Source organism: Corythoichthys intestinalis, chromosome 12 (assembly GCF_030265065.1).
Source record: "Corythoichthys intestinalis isolate RoL2023-P3 chromosome 12, ASM3026506v1, whole genome shotgun sequence".
Classification (NCBI taxonomy): domain Eukaryota; kingdom Metazoa; phylum Chordata; class Actinopteri; order Syngnathiformes; family Syngnathidae; genus Corythoichthys; species Corythoichthys intestinalis.
In genome coordinates this window covers 4,165,706-4,184,798 of record NC_080406.1, presented here as the reverse complement: position 1 = coordinate 4,184,798, position 19,093 = coordinate 4,165,706, and the positions used below count along the sequence as shown (strand labels likewise).

General features: G+C 40.7%; 1 protein-coding gene across 1 annotated transcript; it reads right to left on the bottom strand.

The window, feature by feature from the left end:
* Nucleotides 1–12,654: 12,654 nt before the first annotated feature.
* zic5 (zic family member 5 (odd-paired homolog, Drosophila)) lies at nt 12,655–15,406 on the bottom strand. Its single transcript, XM_057852697.1, has 2 exons — nt 14,221–15,406; nt 12,655–13,558 (listed from the first exon to the last, which is right to left on the bottom strand). The coding sequence occupies exons 1-2, from the start codon at nt 15,293–15,295 to the stop codon at nt 13,107–13,109; spliced, it is 1,527 nt and encodes a 508-aa protein (XP_057708680.1). The 5' UTR covers nt 15,296–15,406; the 3' UTR covers nt 12,655–13,106.
* Nucleotides 15,407–19,093: the final 3,687 nt, after the last annotated feature.

The following is a 19,093-nucleotide window of genomic DNA, read 5'->3' as shown; positions in this document are numbered from 1 at the left end:
CAGAAGGGAGCCCTTGAATGCAACTCCTTTGCCTACGTGAAAAGGTCAGCGTTCAGACATGACGGGAAGGATGGAGGAAGCTGATGTCCATGATCACAGAGGAGAGAAGCTCTGATAAAGCCGCTATGCGTATTAACATTTCACTGGACCTTCACCATGGACCGACTCCACCAAGCCGCTCACCAATCGTCTCACTCTAGGTGCTCTAATCCATCACGATAAACCGGCAAAAACACCTTCAGCATGGGTGCATCGCGTGACCCCTCAACCACGCGGTGACGGGGGACCTCCCTTGGACTTTGGTGGATCCAGAAACATCACAGGCAGCACAAACCCAAATGGCTTGGCTTTGGCAATGACTGATATGGGCCTAGTCGGACAGAAGAAAATGCTGTCTTGATGTTTAGAGCCTACCCAGGATAAGCCAGAAAGGAAGCGCAAATGGCTGGAAAGGCAATGAGATTGAGATATGGGAGTCTCCATTTAACCCACGGCTTCAAAGAAACTGAATGAGGCCTCGAAAGAGGCTTAGGACAAAAATGATTGAATGCCAAGATGACCTATGGTGTCCACTAAAAAGCATCTATGCTTCCCTTGCTAAAAAATACAAACCTTCAAGTCCGTAGAGAGCACTTTTACAATGTCTCTAATTTGTCTCACAGGAGACTTTGCAACGGTCTGACCTGATAAAAAGACTAATTGTGTCATTAGGACGGCTCGAGCTGGGGATGACCACCTTTTGGCCTTCTGCTGACATATTAGCTAGTAAATGACAGCATCCCCGGCTGACGACATCATAACAGATCCGTCTTAGTGACAAGTAGAATGGCACTCAAGGCCGAGCTATTCTCCAATTTGGATCGGCACCAAAATGTACGCTTGCTGATTGCTGGTGTAGCAGTAGCTTTCACGACAACAGGGCAGGGGGAAAATATATCTAGTGTAAATCTGCACAAGTCCCTGAACAGTGCTGTTTTGACAGCCATTTTAACCCTTGGAGTTAGAAATAATTTTATCTACACTCGAGGTATTTTGACCATTTAATGTCCACGCCTTGGCGGTGTTTTAACTTAGTCATTTCTGATTTTTTTTTTTTTTTTTTTTTACTTTCAATGACTCAAAATGTTCAGGGGGACCTTAGCTACGCATACATACCGTAATTTTCGCACTATAAGGCGCACCTGACCATAAGCTGCCACCCACCAAATTTGACACGAAAACGGTATGAAAACCAAGGAACACTCCAGGCAGGTCCGAGATACTGTTGTGGAGAAGTTTAAAGCCGGATTTGGATACAAAAAGATTTCCCAAGCTTTAAACATCTCAAGCAGCACTGTGCAAGCCATCATATTGAAATGGAAGGAGCATCAGACCACTGCAAATCTACCAAGACCCGGCCGTCCTTCCAAACTTTCTTCTCAAACAAGGAGAAAACTGATCAGAGATGCAGCCAAGAGGCCCATGATCACTCTGGATGAATTGCAAAGATCTACAGCTGAGGTGGGAGAGTCTGTCCATAGGACAACAATCAGTCATACACTGCACAAATCTGGCCTTTATGGAAGAGTGGCAAGAAGGAAGCCATTTCTCAAAGATATCCATAAAAAGTCTCGTTTAAAGTTTGCCACGAGCCACCTGGGAGACACACCAAACATGTGGAAGAAGGTGCTCTGGTCAGATGAAACCAAAATTGAACTTTTTGGCCACAATGCAAAACGATATGTTTGGCGTAAAAGCAACACAGCTCATCACCCTGAACACACCATCCCTACTGTCAAACATGGTGGTGGCAGCATCATGGTTTGGGCCTGCTTTTCTTCAGCAGGGACAGGGAAGATGGTTAAAATTGACGGGATGATGGATGCAGCCAAATACAGGAATATTCTGGAAGAAAACCTGTTGGTATCTGCACAAGACCTGAGACTGGGACGGAGATTTATCTTCCAACAGGACAATGATCCAAAACATAAAGCCAAATCTACAATGGAATGGTTCAAAAATAAACGTATCCAGGTGTTAGAATTGCCAAGTCAAAGTCCAGACCTGAATCCAATCGAGAATCTGTGGACAGAGCTGAAGACTGCTGTTCACAAACACTCTCCATCCAACCTCACTGAGCTCGAGCTGTTTTGCAAGGAAGAATGGGCAAGAATGTCAGTCTCTCGATGTGCAAAACTGATAGAAACATACCCCAAGCGACTTGCAGCTGTAATTGGAGCAAAAGGTGGCGCTACAAAGTATTAACGCAAGGGGGCCGAATAATATTGCACGCCCCACTTTTCAGTTTTTTATATGTTAAAAAAGTTTAAATTATCCAATAAATTTTGTTCCACTTCACAATTGTGTCCCACTTGTTGTTGATTCTTGACAAAAAATTGCGCGTAACGGTAAACATAGCCGCAAAATGCGCCAATGCAGCGGTTCCAAAGTAAACACTACAAACTTTCTTGAAAGAAAGGAATATTGACTTACGTTTGATCATGGAAGGACTTGTAGAAAAGTTCTCCTCAGATTCATCCTGCCATGTAAGCTGCACACAACAGCTACACACCGCGCTCACCATTAACGACTTCGCCTTGTCGTTAAACATTAATTAAGAAGCCCGCTTCACAAAGCTACAATGTTGGAAATTGTAGCAAGGTTTTATATGCTCTTGTCGCGATGTCAGGATATTCCAGAATGTCTTTAATCCAGAACCTCGGTAGAGTTGTTGTCTCAAATGTACGTTTAATAAGGTCGCCATCATTTGCGATCTCTGTTTATTCACAAACGTGTCACGAATCCACTCCTTCGCAGTTCGTGGGTCTTCGAGGTTGTAGGCTCGTCAGGTTCCCTTTTCGCCGAAAAAATATCAGCAAAGACGTTTGGTTTCCAGTTATCTTCGCTCGTGTGGGGGCTAATTATTTCCGGGAACAAATGTGCTGCGCCCGCGGCCTAGTAATACGCTATTATCGAGGACAAGCACACATAGATATATTATATACACAAACAAGATGTACTGCTAGCAGTCCAATCAATGGGCTTCTATGACAACATTGTAATCTATATATCTAGAGTAGACAGATATATTGGTGCGTTAAGCAGGGGCACAGTGTTAATTCGGCCAGAATGCGGTCGTTATTAAATTATTATTTCTGTGGGCCCCGGTAGCAAATGCGCCACAAACCAGTACCGGTCCGCGGCCCGGCAGATGGGGACCCCTGTGCTAGATTGTCAGGGACATGACAAAGCCATAACCTTGTACGCCCTGAACTTCAGACCACAAATCTTGTGTAAGAGACTGCTGTGTCAACAACCGCAATCGAGCTGCTTGACTGGACGCTGAGTTATTGTAAACCCAGATTGTTGATAGTGTTATTGTACAGTTTGTGCCATATGATGTATGTAACTGTACCATGTCCGATTGTGCGTCTTTAGGTGTATGGGGGGACGGGAAACTGATAAGCATATGCTTCCTCCCGTCTGCCTTTGTCTTCTTCTTCGGTTCCTTCCTTTGGGCAAATCATATGACATTTGTAATTGTCAATGATAGTCAATGACACCGATGATGATGACAATAAATATTTCATTCATTCATTCACATGTCAGCGTGTCTTGTTGGTAATATCGCCTCACATTGAACTCTCTAAAAACAGCGACTATCTCTTTGCAAATGAGGCAGACACAAATGTTGCGTATTTTAGTGAAAAAATAGTCCAATTTCCACCTATCCTTGAAGCGTTGGCCGTCGCAGTCAACTTTCATTTTTTTGTTGTTGATTGTCGCCATTTTAGAAAATTGGAAGTCAAGGGTCACACGGGGTAATGTTGCTTAGAGTACTGCTGCCTTTTAGTGGGTAAATGAGGAGCAGCATTTAGTATGTAAGATACTTCATTTTTTGGTAGCAGTACTGCTGACCAATTTATTAAGTCTGTGTGCGGGCCAGATCTTATGACAGAGGCTGGGGGCCGGATGAAATTTGACCACGGGCCGCATTTGGCCACCTGGCTGCACTTTGGACATGTCTGCTGTAAATGCTTAACAAACTGTTAACAGATACTTCACAAATCAACAACAAATCATTTATCAACAGTTTAGTAATAGAAGTCCAAGAGAATTCTGGTACTCCTACTAGTCCCAAACAATGGCCAATATGGCCTCTCCCCCGGAAAACCCAGAGGTGGCAAAAATGACCCAAGTGCTTTTGAATTGGCAAGTCGTTGTCGGACAGACAACAGCCGTTCATATGGAAATGCAACCACGAGACGTACATTAAAATGCATGTGACACGAAAAAGCATGTTTATTTCATAATACGCGCTGTATTTTATGCTCCTGAATGATATGGACCGCTTGGATGTGTGTGGAAGCGATCGCTATTTATTTAGTTTTTTTAATCCCGCGCCATGTAAATGAGTGACTTCCGGCAACAGTCTCGAGTTGAGAAAGAGGGCGCTGTGGCGTGTATGGTAGAAGGAGTCCTCTTCACTATACAGCCGTACAGTTGTGTACGAGGACTAAGGATTCAGCTGATTTTGCGGATTAATACGTTTATTTTTCGCATCATGCCAGCCAAACGGCTGCAGAAAAATCTTGCTTTATGAGGGAGAGGCGTGTGCGCCTTTTTGGAGTTTCAAAAGGTTCCCATTCACCATGGATATTGGCCAAAACAAGCCCTACTACTGTGGGACCGTTGGACTTACGAGGAAGTGTGTTGTTTTGTATGATGTCAAATACGAATACAGCGACAACAAAGTAAACACTACAAACTTTCTTTAAATAAAGGACTACTTACGTTTGATCATTGATAGGCATATAAAAAGCTCTCCTCATGCACATTAGCTGCACGTTAGCTGCACAACAACTGCAGCCGCCCTCCTCTGGGGAACGAAGTGTAAATTGCTCTCCGCCGGGCGGTTTGCCGATCCGCAAAGACAATCGACAATCCAGTCGTCATGTCAAATAATCCGGGCTAGTTACAGTGCCTTGCAAAAGTATTCGGCCCCCTTGAATCTTGCAACCTTTCGCCACATTTCAGGCTTCAAACATAAAGATATGAAATTTAATTTTTTGGTCAAGAATCAACAACAAGTGGGACACAATCGTGAAGTGGAACAACATTTATTGGATAATTTAAACTTTTTTAACAAATAAAAAACTGAAAAGTGGGGCGTGCAATATTATTCGGCCCCTTTACTTTCCGTGCAGCAAACTCACTCCAGACGTTCAGTGAGGATCTCTGAATAATCCAATGTTGTCCTAAATGACCGATGATGATAAATAGAATCCACCTGTGTGTAATCAAGTCTCCGTATAAATGCACCTGCCCTGTGATAGTCTCAGGGTTCTGTTTAAAGTGCAGAGAGCATTATGAAAACCAAGGAACACACCAGGCAGGTCCGAGATACTGTTGTGGAGAAGTTTAAAGCCAGATTTGGATACAAAAAGATTTCCCAAGCTTTAAACATCTCAAGGAGCACTGTGCAAGCCATCATGTTGAAATGGAAGGAGCATCAGACCACTGCAAATCTACCAAGACCCGGCCGTCCTTCCAAACTTTCTTCTCAAACAAGGAGAAAACTGATCAGAGATGCAGCCAAGAGGCCCATGATCACTCTGGATGAACTGCAGAGATCTACAGCTGAGGTGGGAGAGTCTGTCCGTAGGACAACAATCAGTCGTACACGGCACAAATCTGGCCTTTATGGAAGAGCGGCAAGAAGAAAGCCATTTCTCAAAGATATCCATAAAAAGTCTCGTTTAAAGTTTGCCACAAGCCACCTGGGAGACACACCAAACATGTGGAAGAAGGTGCTCTGGTCAGATGAAACCAAAATTGAATTTTTTGGCCACAATGCAAAACGATATGTTTGGCGTAAAAGCGACACAGCTCATCACCCTGAACACACCATCCCCACTGTCAAACATGGTGGTGGCAGCATCATGGTTTGAGCCTGCTTTTCTTCAGCAGGGACAGGGAAGATGGTTAAAATTGACGGGAGGATGGATGCAGCCAAATACAGGAACATTCTGGAAGAAAACCTGTTGGTATCTGCACGAGACCTGAGACTGGGACGGAGATTTATCTTCCAACAGGACAATGATCCAAAACATAAAGCCAAATCTACAATGGAATGGTTCAAAAATAAACGTATCCAGGTGTTAGAATGGCCAAGTCAAAGTCCAGACCTGAATCCAATGGAGAATCTGTGGAAAGAGCTGAAGACTGCTGTTCACAAACACTCTCCATCCAACCTCACTGAGCTCGAGCTGTTTTGCAAGGAAGAATGGGCAAGAATGTCAGTCTCTCGATGTGCAAAACTGATAGAAACATACCCCAAGCGACTTACAGCTGTAATTGGAGCAAAAGGTGGCGCTACAAAGTATTAACGCAACGGGGCCGAATAATATTGCACGCCCCACTTTTCAGTTTTTTATTTGTTTAAAAAGTTTAAATTATCCAATAAATTTTGTTCCACTTCACGATTGTGTCCCACGTGTTGTTGATTCTTGACAAAAAAATTAAACTTTTATATCTTTATGTTTGAAGCCTGAAATGTGGCGAAAGGTTGCAAGGTTCAAAGGTGGCGAAAGGTTGCAAGGTTCAAGGGGGCCGAATACTTTTGCAAGGCACTGTATGTGTGATTTTCCGCTTCGAAGACTTTGAAACATCACTCAGTTCGGGTTAGCATGTCGGCTAGCTGTCACGCCTCTTGGTATGGTTACATTCTCCGAAGCCAGGGAAGAGAAATGACATATGTCCGATTTAGGTGTCATAAAATATCGTTCGGGAGGTGCGACAGTAAAGGTGAAGTCGACAGTTTTGACCATTATGGAGTAATTTTGCCATGTCGTACTGAATAAATGCATTTTTATTATTTCATATTCCAATTAGCACAAGACTGTTATTTGTCACGACCTTGCCATTTATTTAGCAATTGGGGAAAATACTTGGATAAAAAGAATATCCTGTAAAAATATTGAAGTAAAGAGACAGAAACAATGACATCTTGCAGCTCTCTTCGTCGCGTTTTCCTTGTTGTGAATAGTTCCACCTCGACGGGCTGACTGTTCCTTCTCAAGCCATTTATTTAGCTATTGGGGAAAAATACTTGGATAAAAAGAATATCCTGTAAAAATATTGGAGTAGAGAGACTGAAACAATGACATTTTGCGGCTCTCTTCATCGCATTTTCCTCATTCTGAATAATTCACCCTCAATGGGCTGAATAGTAAAACCGATGAGCCCAGTCACCCGCTGACGTCATCCACCTGTTGGGGATGCTAGAGCCCTATAATGGTAGGCGTGGCTAACCGGCAGATTAAAACACTAATTTCTCGTCATCTGCGCTTTGCTAAATTGTTGTATATATTCGAATCGTCTCAAAATATGATTCTAATTCACATAATAATGCAATTTAAGTCTTTTTTTTCTCCCATCGTATGCTCTTTAACTTCAGACACAATGACCACAATCCATACTCCATGCCCCTGATTCAGTCCTTCTAAACTATAGACACAATTACTGCTTTACACTCAAATTGATTCGAGAACGGTTCACAAATATCCAAATTCCGATTATTGAATTATACCAGGGAAAGCGGAAGTAAAACACATTCAGCGCGGTCTTTAGGACGCAATGAGGAACGGACCGAGAGTAAATATCATGTTCAACTCATGCCGCTAGATAAAAAAACAATCATACCTGACTGCGGCTGACAGCTGCTACAAACAACGCCCAGTTGCTAGTTGCTACAAACATATGGCTACAGTAGATATCATATATATATGTAGAACTAGATGCGAAATGATAGACGACGTCAGTGTTAGAACATATATTATTGAACAGAGATGAGAAATGACAGATTTTCCGGCGTAAGTAAACAGCTGCCATCATAAAGCAGTAGACCTCTCTAGAAGGCTCTGTTGTGGCGAACCTAATTAACTTTTTATCTAAAATACTTCTAAATCGGCAGAATCTTGTCTTGAATCTATCTTTACATGATGAAATAGTGTTAAAACTTTGACAAAAGTAGACAGAAGGCAAATTATGGAATAACGGGAGCAATTTTTCACAACTGTAACAGTTGATTCACAACATTAAATTAATTGAATGTAGTTTAAAGCTGCTGATACAGAATGGGGACTGGAGTTTTTTATTTACTGTTATTTTTATATATTTGTTTACTGTTATATGTTAACTTGATACTGAAATAGTAGTTTGGTTTAGCCTGAGAGGATTTTTGAACAGTTTTGGAACTATTGTACAAAACATTAAAAAAAAAAAAAAAAAATCAATCAATAATCGTTTTATAATCAAATCGGAGCCTCTGAATCGTAATCGTAATCCAATCGTTAGGTGCCCAAAGATTCCCAGGTCTAGTCACTAGCCTATCAATTAATTAGGTTCATATTTGTGAGAAATGTAGTCCTGTTCACCAAATCTGTTTGGTCCTATTAATGTCCCGTCCCTAGCAAAAAGTGTACATGCAGGTTATGCTGATATATCATCCCTACCATTATTGAAATCAAACCTTCGCCTTTGGCAAAGCCCCATCATAATTTCTCCAGAAATTGCTGCTTCTAGTTTTAAATAATTTTTCAAAACTGGCACATTCCTTGGGTCAAACTGACCCTCTGGTAACAGGAGGGTTTTACCATAACAGTTGATTTTGTTTCTGTATGCCCCCCCCCCCCCTTTTTTTTTTTTTACCCCGCCCCCTCCCTCCTTGAAAGATTCCCTGCAGAGCGCGCAGGTGCTAAGACCCTCACTTTTTTTTTTTTTTTTTTAAAGGTGGGATCAAATTGAAAACTTGAAAGAAAAATCATCCGAAAACGCATTTTTGCGTTTGTTTCTGCACATGTCCAACCTATTGTCATCGCGCCCCTTTCTCTCTTTTTCTTCAAAGGGCGTCCTTTTTTTTCTCGTCGCTTTTGTCCCTCCGTCCAAATAGTGGCGTCTGCATGTCTGACTCCGCCGGTTACTGATTTGCAGGCGGCGTGTTAAGGTGGCCCGTGTAAGTACATTTCCACGGGCGTCCCACTAAAGGAGAACAAATCGCTGACAAAGGAGCGCCTTCTCCCATTCAGCTGCGTCGTTGGGACAACCCCAAAAGTATTCCCGGGATAATAAGTTCCACTTCAAAGCCTTTCCCACTCGAGGGTGACTGCCGCCTCGCTCTTTTTTCCCCTTTTTGTACATTTGATGAACTCTTCTTTTCTTCACGGTATATAAGAACAACTATTTGTTTATTTTCGTCGAGAAAAACGAGGAAGAGACTTTAAAAAGGCAACTTGAAGCCACCTTTAAAGAAAAAAAGTGGCATTTGCGTGGGTGTCAGCATCAGTTATCACACTATTAAAGAACAAGTATATTAAATACTGTAATATGTCTTTGGATGTGGAATTTACAGCTGTAAAAACGTATTATTATTTTATTTTATAACAAAGAGATTACAATTATCTTGCAACGACTAAAAACCTTTAAACATGCAAATACAAGAAAAATACATTTTACATTTAATATATTCCCAAATAACAAACCAACATTGAATAAACGTTGAATTTCCATTAAAATCATCAGTATGGTTAACGTCGAAATTTTTTGACGTCAAGTGACGTTGAAACAACGTTGTTCTACAGTATGTCAGGCGATGGTTGGGTTAACATTGTTTTATAGCTGATGTTGACATATAGTTGATTTATGATTGACCGGGAAATATGATTGAAAGGTCATTGAATTATGGATGTTTTGGTCGAAAACCTTACATTGATTAGGTATTGTTCCAATATTATTAGTAATAGAAATGACGTTTAGGGTTGGTGAGGATTTCAACGTTGAAACAACATTAATTGAGGGTGCAAAAGTGACGCTGATTCAACACAAGATCGACAGCGGAATGTTGATCCAACATCTTTTGAACGGTTGGGGTTTTTACATACAGCTTTGTTTCTAAATGGTATTGATTAGATAATTGATTAGAATTATGAATTAAGCACATAGAATAGGCTCTATATAGTTTTTTGTTTGTTTTGTTTTCTATCAGCTATGATTGTAATAAACCTTTTTTTTATTATTATTAATGATGCATGGTGGTATATGCCTTTTTTTTTTTTTTTTAACTGAAATGTGCTCGTTTATTTATTTATTTACTATGGTGATTGTTTTTTTTCTCATGATCCCATCAAAATAGCAGAGAACGACTGTAAAATATGCAATTTAGTGCAAAATACTGTACATTTATTCACTTTAATGCTGCATTTTATTCACTCTGATGAGAATTTGCACGTCTTTTGTGCATTTTTAAAATTGACAATATGGAAAAAATTGCAATCTCAATCACCTTTGAGTGTATTGTTTTTTTAACTTCACCCACCCAAGCTATTATTAAAACCTTTTCTTGTGTCTTGGTAAGTGATGTTGCTGTTTCAGCTTTGCGTCAATTTCATTCTCAGCGACTTAAAATTGCACGCGTATTAACAGCAAGTGCCCTTTTCCGTCGGAGTGGCTTTGTTGCCGAGCGTGCATGGGCCCCACGCATGCACAGGCCGCTCCATAGAGGGCCACATTGGGCCTTTTTTTTTAGTTTTACGGGGAATAACAGAGCTTTAATTTTAGGTTTTGCACAACTATTCCGTATATAGATTAGAATTACACATAATAATCAATTCGTTTTGAATGAAAATGTCACTTAGAAAATCAAATCCAGACATGGAATTTGAAAGAAAGTAAAGCATATGTTCCATAATGATGTGACAAATAGCATTTATTACCTTTCGTACTGGTGTTTATTCATCTTTTTATATTGTTAATTAAATTTGGAACATCAAAGATTTCCCATGTATCTTTTTTTTTTTAAATATCCGTGTACAAATGGCACCATGCACCTCAACAAAATAGACACATCACTATTTTTCTTTAAATAAAAAAGGCATGCGAGAGATTTCTTTTCAAAAAAAAACACACACACAAAAAAACGAAAACAGTGTAAATGTTAACATTACACAGCCTATTCAAGTCAATATTTTACAAGACGAAAACGTAGTTCAATATAGAAAACCTTCCAAATTCCAAATTAAAAAAATATATAACAAAAATTTACAAAAATATCAGCAGGGTACTACCACAAAAACGGGTATTATTCATATTTCTTTGGTACTTCTGTAATTTCAATACAACATTCAGCAAATAAATTACAATATACCAACAAAAAAAGTCCAATCATTTTTTTTCTTGTGTGTCATTAAAAACTACAACATTCACAAACATGAATACACTCACATATGTACAAGTCCAACCAAGCGTGTCAGCATATTTTAGGGTCTCCAGGGACTTTTGCTGTTGTTGCATAAAATATATACTTAAATACCTCTTAAATATTAATGGAAAAAATCCGAAGTGAAACCCTTGAGACTTTAAAACAAAATGTGTACCTCATTTTTTTTTTTAGTACTTAACAATGTAAAAATCTAGTCCCTGTCTCCAAAATCAGTGGTAAGAAATATATGGCTGATGGGCTGCTCTGTTTGTTTTTTAAATCACACTTTCTTGACAACAGAGCCGAGAACGAATTGTGGTATTTGGAATGTGGCAAAATTGATTTTGCCACATACCTAAAAGTTATGCCACATGGGAAAAAATTGCTACATGGCAAAAAAACGCCACATGCCAAAATGCATGTTGCCACTTACCATAAAAAAAATGCCACATGGAAAAAAATATGTTACGTACCAAAATCCATTTTGCCACTTACCATAAAAAATGCCACATGGCAAAATGCATTTTGCCACATTCCAAAAAAATGTCACGTGGCAAAAAAATGCCACATGCCAAAATCCGTATGCCACATTACAAAAAAAAAAAATGCCAAAAGCAATTTAGCCACATACCAAAAAATGCCACGTGCCAGAAAATGCCACATGCCAAAATACATTTTGCCACATGGCAAAATAAATGCCACATGCCAAAATCCATTTCGTCACATACCCCCCCAAAAAAAAAAAAAAAAAAAAAAACACGGGCAAAAAAAAATGCCACATGCCAAAATACATTTTGCCTCATAACAGAACAATGTAACATACCAAAATCCATTTTGCCACATGGCAAAAAAAAAAGTGCCTCATACCAAAATCAATTTTGCCACATACCAATAATAATTAAATAAATACCACACGGGCAAAAAAAAAAGCCAAAATACATTTTGCCACATGGCAGAAGAATGCCACATGCCAAAATCCATTTTGCCACGTACCAAAAGTTTTTTTTTTTTTTTAAATGGCACACAGGCAAAAAAGATGCCACATGCCAAAATCCATTTTGCCATATGGCAAAAAAAATGCCACGTGTCAAAATCAATTTAGCCACATACCATAAAAATGCCATATGGCAAAAAAAAAAAAAAAAAAAAAATGCTGTACATGCCAAAATCCACTTTGCCACACACCAAAAAAAAAAAAAAAAAAAAAAAAAAAACACACGGGCAAAAAAAAAATGGCACATGCCAAAATCCGTTTTGCCACATGGCAAAAAAATGCTACATGCCAAAATCCATTTTCCCACATATACCATAGAAAAAAGAAAAAAAAATGCGACATGGTAAAAAAAAAATGCTGCATGCCAAAATCCATTTTGCCACATGACAAAAAATGCCACATGCCAAAATCCATTTCGCCACATACCAAAAAAAAAAAAAAAGCCACATGGCAAAAAAATGCCACATGCCAAAATCCATTTTGCCACGCACCAAAAAAATGCCACATGCCAAAATCTATTTCACCACATACAAAAAAAAAAAAAAAATGCCACATGCCAAAATCCATTTTGCCACATACCAAATACCACTTAGTTCTCGCTGTCTCTCTGCATTTAGCATGATTCTGTTACTTTATTATGATTTGTATGATTATGTTTGTTTTTAAGACCCTGTTAGTTAAATATTAGCCCACCCCTGCACAAAATGGACAAGAGGACACTTAAATGTGATGGAATTTGAATATTGCTCTCATTTTTACATCAAATTTTAACGTAAAAACTGTTCATATGAACAGAGCTGGTTCTCGAACTGCATCCACTTTGATTGAGTGCATTAATATTTGAAGTGTTTGTTTTTTCCCCTCCGTAGATGTCAATCATAGCATCGTCCTGGGGTCCGAGTCTCTAAACGTTTCGTCATCTTCAGACTCTGAGGTGGGCACGTCACTGGAGGGGGAGTGCAGGTCGTGCTGCGGCTGTTGATGATGCACCCCACCTCCGCTGCCTTGACACACGTACCACTCGTTCAGGTTGGTCACCTGCGGGGACAGGCTCGCCGAGCGGTTCCGCTGCGGGGAGAGGGGGACCCCGAGCGGGTTGCTGGAGGTGATGTAGGCGGTGGTGTTGTTGCCGGTCGGCGGGGGACTCTTGCAGTGCACCTTCATGTGTTTACGTAGGGAACTCGGGTGCGTGTAGGACTTGTCGCAGCCGCGCACCTTGCAGTAGTAGGGTTTATCGGACGTGTGCACGTGGGAGTGCTTCTTCCGGTCGCTGCTGTTGGCGAACTTCCGGTCACAGCCTTCAAACTCGCACTTGAAGGGCTTCTCGCCTTAATCACAAGAGACGTACAGTCAGAGGACTTTTAAAAACATCTTGAACGCATGAATGCACCCACTCCTCGCCCCCTCCTGCTCACATATGCAACGCATGTTTTACAGTGTGAACACGTGTAACGTGCCTTAAGGCCGCATGCTTCCATGTGTGAGAAGGAGGAGTAACAGGAAGAGGGTAGGCCACTGCGAGTTTTATGTATACCTTGGAGTGTAGTGGATTATTTAGAACGGAGCGTGCTTGTAAACATTGCGCCGTTATGCACATGCGCATTAACACGTGAAAGTTTTTTTTTAAACTTGTTAGGCAGATCGAAACAATTTTGTATACTTTTAAGGTTAATGCACACCTATATTTTTCAATTAACTGTATTTTGTGTGATAACCGGATCTATATGTTATTTTTTGTAGGTTTACGATAACTTTTACAAATATATATACACTTTCAAGTCTTTTTAAACTCTCATGCATGCACGCGAAATTGAAACGCATTGTAAATCTCATACAAGCGTGAAAAAAACTGTAAAATAAAAGTGCATCTAAAATAAAAGATGCGCAAATTGGTGTTTTTTCCTCTTTGAATTTATTAGTCCTATTAGTTTAGTTTGTATTTCACCTCCAGATTAATTTCTACCACCTCTTACAGAGTGCGGCTACTGACCTGTGTGTGTCCTCTTGTGGATTTTCAAGTTCTCAGAGCGGGCAAACACTTTCCCACAGCCCGGGAAGGGACACGGGAAGGGTTTCTCCCCGGTGTGCACTCGGATGTGGTTGATAAGTTTATACTTGGCCTTGAACGCTTTGCCTTCCCGTGGGCATTCCTCCCAGAAGCAGACGTGGGAGCTCTGCTCGGGCCCGCCGACGTGCTCCACCGTGACGTGGTTGACCAGCTCGTGCATGGTGCTGTAGGTCTTGGAGCAAGGCTTTTTAGGACTCTGCAGCTCCGGCTCGATCCACTTGCAGATGAGCTCCTGTTTGATAGGCTGCCGCATGTAGCGCAAGAAGGCCCCCGCGGGTCCGTGGGCAGCGTTGACGTTGTTGTAGCCGTGCAGCGTGGAGGCTCCGTAGTGATCCGGCCGGGCCCCGAAGTGCTCCGAGCGACCGTAGAGGTCCCCGGGTAGACCCAGGCGCATCTGCCCGTTGAGGGCGTGGTGGTGCGTGTGCGCGCCCGGGGAGGCTTGCTCGTGAAGCCCCGGAAAGAGAGAGTGGGCCCCGCTTTCCGCGTGGCCGTACGCACCTGTTGGCGAGATGAACACGCCGTGGTGGTGATGGTGGTGGTGATGGGGGGAGGCGGCGGATTGGTCGCCGAGCGCGTGCATGGCGGAGGCTGAGAGTTCTCTCCTGAGGATCAAGTCCCTGCTGCTCGAGTAGCCCGGGTGGGAGTGGTGGGCCACGGGGAAACTCTGAGTCGGAGCGAAGGAGGCAGCGCTCGCCGCCGCAGCCGCAGCAGCCGCCGCCGCCGCCGCCGCGGTCTGCGCTTCGTGGTGACTCTGGATGTGTTGCGAGGGGCTAAGTTTGAGAGCACTGGTCTGTGCCATGTGCTCGGGTCCGAAAGGAGTGAGAGCTACGCCGGGGTCGTTGGCCAGCTCCCCAGGGTGGAGGTGGGCATGGTGGGAGAGCGGGTGATGCCCCCCTAGCCCCGGGAAGCCTGTCATGTTCTGGTGAGGAAGGACTTGAGTCGCTGCCAAATCCGCTAATCTTAACGCGGGGTTCCTCTTGCTCAAAGGGGCTTCCATGACTACTCCATGCGCGCGCCCTCATGCACCACGCATGGAAATATGGATATAAGGGGCTCTATAAGTTCTTTTGTCCGGCGTCTAACTCTGCTTTTCCCCCTTCACTCTGTCCTCGAGCGATGGGCAGAACACACAACAGTTGGAGCACGCAGTGGGGGGACCCGCTTTAGAAATGCCACCGCGGGTATTGGACGGATTTGGGTGAGTGGCAGCTCGCCGGACGATTCCATTGGCTGACGTTCAGCCGAGGGGCCCAGCGGGGGTCCGCCCCCGACCCCTCTCCTCCTCCTCCGAACGCCGTCCGCGCCGCACTACAAAAAGTTCGCAAAGTTGCAGGTTGCACTCCAGTCGGCGTGGCTACAGGGAGCGCTTCGAGAACGCATATAGTCTAATATCACTTATATCTTACTATTGAACATTTTCAATCATCAATTTGCACAATACGAAATTTCACGTTTTTCCCTTCCGAACATTGTACGCGTCTTTGAGTTTGTCCCATCAGGGGTCGCCACAGCGAGTCACTCGCATGATTTGTTTGGCACAGTTTTACGCCGGATGCCCTTTCTGACACAACCCTCCCATTTTTTTCCTTCAACCCTTGCTTGAGAGCGTCTGTGACGGGTTTGGGACATTGGCCAGAATCAAACCCCTGTCGTCTGCACGAAACGTAGCAGAATGTACTATTGCATTATACGGAAAATATACAATTGTAATAAAAACCAAACACATAAAAAAAAAAAAAAACTCCCAATGGATTGGTATTTTCCATATAGTCCCTATGTCGTCACTTAGATTGATTAAAAAAAAAAAAAAGCAAAAATAATTTTAACTGCTTGTCCCCTTTTGTCATTTCATTGTGTTCAGTATATACTAAAAAAAACACTTGAGCATATTCCACAATCGATCATTTAACTGCATGTTTCCCTGCATGTCAACTGTTAATTACCATCCCCTTTAGGATAGACGTTTACACGCCCGCCCGCACACGCACGAACGCACGCAAATTGCGCATACCAGTCTGCTTTCTTTTGGGTGTAACTGAGCTGAGGTTCACAGACGGATCATTCGCACACACGCATATGCACACACACTGTGATGTGTTCACGTTTGACAGACGGACTGGGACCTGTCACTCAAATATATCATCTTTGTCACATGAGTTGTATAGTGAATTGAATAGTCACAATTCACCAAGGTAGATATCTTAACATGAGTGTGAAATTCCCCTAGATGGAATTATGAAAAATGTACTTAGTCAGAAAAACAGGAATTTCATATTATACAAAATGCAACCTCGTTTCACTGTTTTATAAACTTGGATTTGGCACAAAAGATTTTTAGAAATTTGTCGGATGTGCAACAATTAATCAACAACAATTTTGGATAACCGATGAATCGTCTAGGACCTTCTTCAACTTAAACAACTTTTTAAAAATTAATAAATCATGTCCCTTACGATAAAAATTCACATGTCGCAAAATGAAGGCTGCACTGTTATTACGCACGTTTGGTGATTTTGTTAGTTTTCAAGAGAACTGAAGCTATGAGAGCATATATTATCAAGAGCTCCATCAGAATGTATATTTTGTACTGAACAAAAAAAAAAGAGATTATGCACTCATTGGCTATTACACATTTATTACACATTTATACCATGTAATTACGGCAAATGCATTTCATTGACTGGGTCACCATTGACAATTCAATGGTTTCTATACAATGGAATGCAGAATATATGTGATATAAAAGTAGAAGTGCAACAATTATTCGATTAATCAACAACTCAGTGATTAGCAAATCAATTGACAACTATTTAGATAACCGATGAATCCTTTAGGACCTTCTTCAACTTAGACAACTTAAAAAATAAATAAATAAATCATGTCCCTTCCGACTAAGATTCACATCTTGGAAAATGCCCTGTTATTACACACGTTTGGTGATTTTGTTGTTTTGAAAGGGAACTGAAATTATGAATGCATATTTTATTAAGCGCTCCATCAGAATGAATATTTTATTACAAGTTTATGCACTCAGTGGCTATTACACATTTATTACATGGTAATTACAGCTAATGCATTTCATTGACTGGTTTCGCCATGATAATTCAGCACCTTCTGAATGCAGATTATATGTCATATAAAAGTGGAAGTGCAACAATTATTCGATTAATCAACAACTAATCGATTAGCAAATTAATCAACAGCTATTTGGATAACCGATGAATCGTTTAGGAACCTTCTTCAACTTAAACAACTTTAAAAAATAAATAAATTAATAAATCATGTCCCTTACGACTACGAATCACATGTTGAAAAATGAAGGATGCGCTGTTATTACACACGTTTGGGGATTATTATTTTGAAAGGGAACTGAAACTATGAGTGCATATTTTGTTAAGCGCTCCACTGGAATGTATATTTTGTACTGAAAAAAAAAAGTTTATGCACCCAGCGGCTATTACATATTTACTAGACATTTATTACAAGGTAATTACAGCTATTGCATGTCATTGACTGGGTCGCCATGATAATTCAATTGTTTCTATACAAGGGAATGCAGACTATATCATATAAAACTAGAGGTGCAACTATTATCGATTAGAAAATTAATTGACAACTATTTTGATAACCGATGAATCGTTTAGGACCTTCAACTTAAACTTGTCAAATTTTTTTGAAATTAGGACATATATATATATATAACTTCTCAGTTGTAAATATTATCAGATTTCTTCATTATATTTTTTGTTAAAGTAGGACATGAACCAAAAAATCTGCTTTTACTTTGGAAAACAACAGTTCACATTTTCTGCCAATTTACATATGTCTTACTGTCTAAACTAGCTTCTTGATGAGGCTGCAACGACTAATCAATTAAATCGATTAATAAATTGGTTGCCTACAAACTTGATTATCCATACATCTGAAGGAAATTGTCATCCATTTTGTCATCATTGCTACCCACATCGTGCCAAAAACAACTTCAAGTTAAATTGTATAGGTAATTGAAAGAAGTGACGTTCATCCGAATAATTGTTTTAATCAATCGTCCGATTAATCAATTATGAAAATAATCATTATTTGCAGCCCTATTGAAAACGGTGTTATCGCTTTGAGGGAACACAGATTTGTTTTGATTTAGTTTTGAGCATTTTTGTGGGCTAAATAGATTATGTATCTGTTTCACTCTCAAATTACATATGATTTTGCACAGATATGGCTTATGTTATGTTGCAAACATTGAATAGAAATTGTAGTCTTTAAGATACAATGGTGGGATTTTTGTTTCAACTCACTCCTAATATAGCATACATACCGTAATTAAAGTTTTGGGCCACAAAAATGTCTAAACATTTGCGATAAAAAGCCAAACGTCTCCTTAACCCCCTCACTCACGGCAGAACAATGCGTGCAGCAGCTTTTCAGAAAATCGCAGTGCACTGAGGGGAAAAAAATGCTTCTTCTAAAAGAGTAAAGACTTGTTTAAAATAAGATTTGCTTATAACAGGTAACAAAAATTCAATCAATGGAAAAAGCTATTTTTGTCCTGGTAACATTTCTTAAAATAAGACATCCATTTAATATGAAACAAGTTATATTTAACTAGTTTAAGGAAGTCTTTGGTCTTATAAGCCTAACAGGTCATAGTACCTGCTCATTTCAAGCCCTATAACAAGCCAACAATGCTTAAAACTAGTATTGCATGGCTTATTATGAGACTCATAATAAGATTATGATACGTATTTTTGGAGTTACAAGCTTATTATGTGCCTCATAACAAGCATTTAAGCTTTGC